At 38.1% G+C, this 8,371-nt stretch overlaps 1 protein-coding gene across 1 annotated transcript; it reads left to right on the top strand.

The window, feature by feature from the left end:
• Nucleotides 1-37: 37 nt before the first annotated feature.
• LOC135467862 (glia maturation factor gamma-like) lies at nt 38-7,354 on the top strand. The gene is made up of 6 exons (XM_064745761.1): nt 38-162; nt 1,238-1,340; nt 2,557-2,606; nt 3,512-3,644; nt 4,127-4,200; nt 4,511-7,354. Exons 1-6 carry the CDS (start codon nt 160-162, stop codon nt 4,574-4,576), a joined length of 429 nt encoding a protein of 142 aa, XP_064601831.1. The 5' UTR covers nt 38-159; the 3' UTR covers nt 4,577-7,354.
• The last annotated feature ends 1,017 nt before the right edge of the window (nt 7,355-8,371 follow it).

Here is an 8,371-nt window from a genome sequence, read left to right as displayed (position 1 = left end):
TAACACGTTTAGTGCGCATGACTCAGATAACTGACTCGATGCGGAAGAGGGAGTTTCAGCTGATCTCAGAAAGTGATTCAGAACGAAAACACTGTTATTTGCTGATAAAACTATTCCTCTTAATTCCCTGTCTAGTTCAGCATCTGACAACTTCATACCATGGTAAGGATAAATGAAATGAAACTAATTATTTGGCACCCGGCAGTCCGAACATGTTGACGGTATTGTTTTGTTTTGAGTTGATTAGGGCGGGGCGTACAGGTTAGTGCACCGGTAGCAGTAATGGCTGAGTACAACCTGGGAAGATCATTGGAGCTACGACTTGCTGTACAGTACATCATTTGTCAAGCTTATTTCAAAATTCAGGCAATTCAGGAGTAGGATGTCAAACGTAAAAATAAAACCAATATACTCATAAGAGCATTGGAAGTGTAGGGAAATATTTTGACTTAAAGCACTTTAAATTAATAATAAAAACTTTTAAAATAAATAATAATTTCAGATAACCAGGGACCAGTAGAACTGTTATATTAGTCCAAGAAATAATAACAGAAGCTGAGGTGCTTACATGGTATTCAGTCGCCAGGTTGCGGTTGCTGTGAGTTCAAGTCCAGCCCATGCTGGCTTCCTCTCCGGCCGTACGTGGGAAGGTCTTCCAGCAATCTGCGGATGGTCGTGGGTTTTCGCCGGGCTCTGCCCGGTTTACACCCACCATAATGCTGGTCGCGTGTATAAGTGAAATATTCTTGAGTATGGCGTAAAACATCAATCAAATAAATAAATAAATAAACAGTCACTAGGTAATTTACTAGCTGCAAGCGGTCGACGGCGTTCTCATGTCCACAGACTTAGCTGGAGATCACTTGCCTTGCGCCTTACTAGGAAAAGTTCACCATGATAACTTGACAATGATTGGGTAAGTTTTAATACAGGGGTTTCCTCTCGTCCACTCTCCATATAAAAAACTGATCACAGCAGTGTAACTTATAAGTGAGGAACTCTTGAGTTAAACAACAGTTGAAGAAAAAAAGTGTAATAAAAAAAATAAAAAAAAGTAATCAAAGAGTTTCAGTGAAGCTCATCAACATGTGATGTATTTCCATGGCACTGAAATGACCTCTCACGTCAGCAGGAAATGTTATACGTAGGGTAGTAAGATTATAATAGGTTTCATAATAATAATATAGTTGATTGCTTTCCTGTTTATATTAAACCAGTACCTGCTGTTGTATTTCAGGCATCCGATGGTAGTCTCTCAATGTGCAAGTGTGACCCGGACGTGTTAAAGAAATGTGAAAAATTCAGATTTCGAAAACAAAAAACTAATGCTGCTATTGTGTGTAAGTATTGTTATTCTAGTACCGAGTAAATGGATTTCTCATACCCCTCAGGCTATGATGGCTTTGCATATGCCTACATATGCCTATGCAGGGCTGGGTGGTCTGGCTGAGTGAAGAATGGTAATGCCTTGTGGTGTGTTTCCACGAGCAGGAGATTGTGATTATTCGTCCATTAACTCTTCTGAGAAAGGGAATTACGTAAAATCTTTCCATGGACTCTGCATGATTTTTTAGCGCACTTTAATTCAGAGCGAATGGAATGGCAGTGAAAACACTGAAACATAAGTGTGATGTACATGTAATTGCATGAAGTTATAAAAAAGCTATGGCATGTGTATTAAAACACAGCATTAACTTTTGAATACTTGCAGGCATGGAAATTTTCCTCCAGTTGGCTGCTGTTTTTTTTTTTTTTTTGTTTAAATTTAGAAAAAACAAAAGCAGCTGATTTTGTCGGAACAGGTGATTGCTAATGTAATTTGGCGGTAGGATGAGGTATTTTCAGACTTTCTTCGGCGTTTTTTTTTGGCCATCAGTTGCCTTTCCTGAAAAAAATGGCCTGTAATGTATGCATTACTTGACTATGTGAGCTTTCATCATGTAATAAATCCTGTAACGACAAACTGCTTAGGCTGCCACTGGACAAAGTATCCAAAGGACCAAGTATTCAAAAGCATTAATACCTCATCAATGAGGTATTTTTGTTCAAAAACAGCCTCAGCTAAATCAAGAGACTAAGGTTTCAGGTGTGTCCTCACATACTGGCTTGGTATAGTATCTATTTATTTATTTATTTATTTTGTTGGTGTGTTACGCCATACTCAAGAATATTTCACTTATACAACGGTGGCCAGCATTATGGTAGAAGGAAAGTGGGCAGAGCCTGGGAGAAATCCATGACCATCCACAGGTTGCTGCCAGGCCTTCACACATACAGCCTTAGAGGAAGCCAGCATGAGCTGGACTTGAACTAGCGAGGGGCGCATTGATCAGAGGCTCCTTGGCTATTATAAATGACCACGGCCATCCTTGGTATGATAGATGTTCACACTAAGTAGAGCAAGCTTGAATAGGTCTGTAGCTTGTGATGCACAGTGCCAATCATGATGACAAATCTTATTGTAGATTTTATTGTGTATGAGTAATTAGATGTTGTACTGTTAAGGTCTCTTCTTGAAGGTCTGAGAAATCAGGGATTATAAATTTTGTTTTGCAGTAAAAATCGATCAGAAGGCAATGACTATTGTACTTGATGAAGAGTATGAGGTGAGTTCATGCAGTTCGAAAACCATTGATGACATGGGCTGATGGCATTCAACTAGTTGCCAAAGTGCCAAAGAACCATTTTTCAAGCTCTGTTCATCATTTTTCCTTCATATACTTTGCAAGGTCAAAAAATGATTTACAAGTTTGAATAAAGGTTAGTCTTCAATTGGGAAAAGTGCAGTTGCACTCATTATCAATGGTAATTCATTTTTTATAAATTATCAGATATTCAAGATCACTATCAAAATCCAGTCATGTGAAGGACAGTTTACTTTTCTTATTCATGAAATGACGGGAGCATTGGAAATAGTGCACATAAGCCATTTTTCTTGTAAATTGTTTTGATGGTGGTAGAATCGAGACTGAATTAAGGTATTAAAATTTTGGTGTTTTTTTGGGGGGGTGGAAATTTCTTCACAGGTAATATAAAGTCTTATTCAGAGGTATTTCAATGTCTCTGTCATTTGTATAAATGATGGAAGATTAGACTGCTATGGTGGCCTAATGGTTAAAGTGCCCACCAGAAAGTTGAGACGCCAGGGATCAAACCCAGGTCAGGTCATACCAAAGACCTAAAAAACAAAACAAAAAAATGGTACTTGTTGCTTCCTCACTTGGCATTCAGCACTGAAAGGTTATAACTAGGAAACAGGTCAGGTGTCAGTATAATGTGACTCGGTGGGGTGTCATGTTGGGTGTCTTTGGCATGATACGTCATGGATTACATGGATTCTACCTGCCACAAGGAGACACAGTATATGTACACACACCTAATGACTCCTGTTCGCCAAATGGCTGAAAACTTGTTAAGTACGACGTGAAACCCTGAACATACGTGTACCAATATACATACATAAGTGCTGAATGATGAATGAATGATAACTTTTTGTCTGTTCTGTGGACAGGACTGTACAGTGGAGGAGGTACAGGAAGATTTGCCACAGCAGAGACCCTCCTACGTCCTGTTCAGCTATGTACTCAAACATGACGACGGACGAGTTTCCTACCCTTTGGCCTTCATCTTCGTCAGTCCTGCAGGTATGGGTCCACTAGGATTTACTGTTTGTGGTAAACATTTGTTGGATAGCCTAGTATTGACATTGTTAAAGGCTAATCATTCAGATGCTAACCATGGAGACATGCTTGTGGGATAACAGCAATGTACTGCATGGATCAAATCTAAGGAACCTTAAGGAAGCCATTCCTCCCTGCCTTTGCAATAATGATTTTTGGGAAAACCAGAGAACAGTTGTCAGGCTGGCTTGGACCTCAGTTGCCATAGTGCGGGAAGATGTACCTCATTAAAGTATTAAAATGAACAACGCTGAAATTTGTTGCAAAAATTGCTATCTACCTAGATTGTAAGACATGAAAAAAATTGCACCTGTCACTCAGTTGTTTACATATGACATAAGCTGTGTGCAACAAATATGTTTGTAAGGGTAGCCTCTTTCTTTAATAATGATTGTTTTTAATTTTACGTTCAATTAAAATTTGAACAACATTTTCATTTTGGGTAGGGTGTAAACCAGAACAGCAAATGATGTATGCCGGCAGTAAGACACAACTGGTGACTGACTTGAAGGCCACAAAGGTAAACTCCATGAAAGCTGGACAACTCCTACTGTATTTACTTTGTTTTTGTAAATCAAAACGTTGCCAAAATGTGAAAACTTCAGAAGAGATGCCCTGACTACTGCTACATTAACATTATGTAACTGTTATATTAAAACTGAAACCTGAATTGAGCTGCATTTGGAAGTTTGGAATACTATTCAACATTTGGTTTGCCTACATGGTTTGGCTGTTTCTGTACATGTGTGATCAGAGGTGTTTACACATTATTTCTAGTGGTGAGGCCCTGTTTTCTTCTTCTAGATGTCATATTCTGTTCTGTCTTTCAGGTTTTTGAATTGCGGAGTTCAGATGAATTCACTGAAGAATGGTTGATAGAACAGCTCAAGCGTTAGAGGGTTTGTTGTACAGTGTCGAGGTCATTATTTTGAACATCTCAGCATTTCACAAACATGTACATGCATCTTCTTCCTAAATGGAGATTATTGTTTCTCTGGTAGGCTGACATTGTTGAATTTGTCAAAGTTTTGCATGTGCCATGGACAAGACAGAACTTCAATGTAATTTTTGGTGTTAAGTTTGAATTTTTCTATGAAAACATATGAAAGCAGATTCAAGAATTTCAAAACAGAGTGTTTTCTTATTTCAGATTATGTGGCACGTACAAAAAGTTGAGGAATGGCAATAGTTGAGAGCTGAACAGTTCCATCTATCATTGTACATAAATCTAAACTTTGTATCCTGTCTGATACATACAGTATATTTGTAAATTATGGTAAATACAACTTAGCTATAATCAAACTCCTCTAGCCTTGAAGTGAGGTATTATGTATTGGGGGAACATGTGTACATTTATCATGTATTTATATGCAAATTAAATGTTCCATTTCAGACTTATTGTAAAATGTGTACATTCCTGTTATATATACATATGTCTTACCTTCCAGTCATGACGCTGTACATTTATGAAACACGGTTTGTCAGCTGTGTTGTATACAGTCAGGGTTCTCCTTGTGTGCACTCTCATGGTCTACATTTTTAGCAAAAACCTGAAATATTACCCTAATTCCTCAATATTTTCACATATGATAAAGCAACTTTCAGTGCAGTTTATGCACATTTTTAAGTTGATTTTGGAACCAAAACTACATTGGTAGGATTGGTTGTTTAATAAAAAGTGTAATTTTATCAGTCTGCACAGAATGCCTTCAGAATATGCTCGAATAAACACCTTGCAAACGTGAAAGAGTGGAAGAATGTTAAGTTTGCATGAAGCGAGAAAAACAAAAGCGAAAACAGAGCTTATATTTATGGTATGCTTGGAAGTGCATGTGCTACAAGTACGAGAAGACTATTTCAGTCAGAACACAATTTACAAATGTACCAGTACTATTTATTTCGCCAACATTTGAATGAGAACAGAAACATTTACTTGTTATTTTTTTAAGAAAAGTTTGTACCTTGTTTGTGTATACTGTTGTTGAAGCTAGTCTTTTGTACTGGTACATGTACTTCATAAGGACTTTTTTGTTCTTGGATTTTCCTCGTAACAAAGTACATTGATATACGAAAGTTCAAACTTCTACTTTACCAGTACCTACTACATTCACATACTGACCATGCTGACTGTAACGTATTTGACTGAATACTTGTCATTTAGTATTGTTACTTAGCCGAATACATGTTTTCATAAGCATTTTTGTTGTTTTTCACATGCAAAAGCTGCATATGGCTTGCTGAGATTTATTTGCGCACTGCCTTCCTGTCCATATAAATGTATGTAATTCATATGGACATTATACCTCTGTATATCTACACATTTAAGCCTTTTGTAACTGGAACAATGTATAAATTCTAATGGAAACCCAAGTGTTGGGCTCAGTCCTGTTGTTGGACAGGGAGGTTGTGGATTCCCCTGCTTTCATCATGGGACAGGGAGCAGTTGATGATACTCACGTGGACGTTTAAATTAGCCTGTTGAAAACCACTTTGTCTTCCACCAGTATGCTATGCATATGTGTACAAGGAAATCATATGTGAGCAAGTTTATCAGTAATTTGCCATTGGTCAGTGGTTTGCCCTGAGCATTCGGGTTTCCTCTGCCAGTAAAGTTGACTACCATTGTTAAAGTCAAAATTCTTCAGTGTAACGTGAAACAATTGAAAAATAAATAAACAAATATAAATTGTATGTTACATTCTTAGATCTTACATGAGTAGTACATTTTAGTATACGTATTACAGTTCGACAATTCCAGCAATATGACACACCTATTGATGTGTGAGATTCAGAGTTCTTAATTGTTGTCATACTATGGTAAACATTACTGGTTAGTTATGATTCTGTGACCTAAAGGACGTGTTTGGCAAGAGTTGGAATCACTGAATTACAAGAATGGAATGGATTAGAGGAAGGGAATGTTTCTCCAGCGGGGAATCAATGATATTCATGCAAATCACTGTTCTTCTTACCCCGGTGGAAATAAGGGGTCTACAGCCCTTGTCAAGCGGCCATTGATGTTGTCTAACATAAAGTTTTCTGAGATCACTAACCTTCCAACAGACATGCATCTGTATGTGACTCGTGGGGAAGTTTGTCATTGACAATCTCTGTATGTAGGCTACAAATCCAAGAGTTGGGGGGGTTTTATACTGAGCGCTTCTGTTTGAAATTGATGACTGCGGTAACTAACAGTCAAATACGTATTTCCATCAGCCTATAGATGACTTGGGTACAGTGATGATATCTTTAGCAGTATTAATACATCCATTTAAATTGCCATTAAATGTCTAGTGAATTGTGCTGCCTGCTGGGCAGTGTTTTTCTTCTAGTTGAATGCATGACAACTAATCAGTCTATTTAATATAATAGTACTGTCATACCACTATTGATTGACATTTTTAACTTCAACATTGTAATTCTAGTGTTGACGATTTGTGTCAAGTAATATTGTACGTGTGTATGAGAACATTTTGGTATAGAGTTTTGTGTCGGAGTCTGTTTGACAATGAGGACACCATAACAGTAAAGTGTTATATTCACCTGTTAAATGCAAATGTTAATGTGTTTTATATGTTTTCTGGGCTGAACAGGGCATTGTTGTCATGTAACGAAGCTACCATATATATAAAGTATACTTGAACATGGGATGATATGAAACCAATGCAGGCAAGAGCAGTAGTGGTTTATTCTAGGGTCGTTATGATAAGGTAGCTCTTATACCAGTGGTCATTGTGGGTTAACTTACGGGATATTTCGCCAAGCCCAATGGCTAACACAGTTACAAACGGGATATTCTGCCAAGCCCAGTGGCTAATATACAGTTACATACGGGTAATTTCGCCAAACCCAGTGGCTAACACACAGTTACATACGGGATATTCTGCAAAGCCCAGTGGCTAACACATAGTTACATACTGGATATTCCGTAAAGCGCAGTGGCTAACTCAGCCAAGTGGGATTAACACACAGTTACAGACGGGATATTCCGCCAAGCCCAGTGGCTGACTTAGCAAATGGGATTAACACACAGTTACATACGGGGTATTCCGCAAACCGCAGTAGCTAACTTAGCCAAGTGGGATTAACACACAGTTACATACGTTATATTCCGCCAAGCCCAGTGGCTGACTCAGCCAAGTGGGATTAACACACAGTTACAGACGGGATATTCCGCCAAGCCCACTGGCTAACTTCGCCAAGTGGGATTAACACACAGTTACATACGGGGTATTCCGCAAACCGCAGTAGCTAACTGAGCCAAATGGGATTAACACACAGTTACATACGTTATATTCCACCAAGCCCAGTGGCTAACTCAGCCAAGTGGGATTAACACACAGTTACAGACGGGATATTCCGCCAAGCCCACTGGCTAACTTCGCCAAGTGGGATTAACACACATTTACATCTGGGATCATCTGACAAGTTCATCGAGAAACAAATTGCAATTTTAAACTTAGCATCATTGGGGTAATCACAGATTAATAGGGTCATGAGGCAAGTTCCTCTTTGAAATCTATAAAACCAATGCATGCAAGAACAGTACTGGTTTACTTAAAGAAAGAAAAGGAAAGAAGAAAACATAAAAATGATGCCAAAATCAGATTAAAGAGCGTCAAAACTTATTTGCAAATATGATCTTTAATTTTTTTTTTTGATTTTTATTTTCATGAGAGAAGGGTATTTGA

The sequence above is a fragment of the Liolophura sinensis genome, chromosome 6 (assembly GCF_032854445.1).
Source record: "Liolophura sinensis isolate JHLJ2023 chromosome 6, CUHK_Ljap_v2, whole genome shotgun sequence".
NCBI classification, from domain to species: domain Eukaryota; kingdom Metazoa; phylum Mollusca; class Polyplacophora; order Chitonida; family Chitonidae; genus Liolophura; species Liolophura sinensis.
This window is presented reverse-complemented; position numbering and strand designations above follow the sequence as displayed.

Coding starts and splice junctions, on each gene's coding strand:
- LOC135467862 (XM_064745761.1), top strand. Junction 1,341..2,556: donor AACTAATGCTGCTATTGTGT/GTAAGTATTGTT, acceptor TTTGTTTTGCAG/TAAAAATCGATCAGAAGGCA. Junction 2,607..3,511: donor TACTTGATGAAGAGTATGAG/GTGAGTTCATGC, acceptor TTCTGTGGACAG/GACTGTACAGTGGAGGAGGT.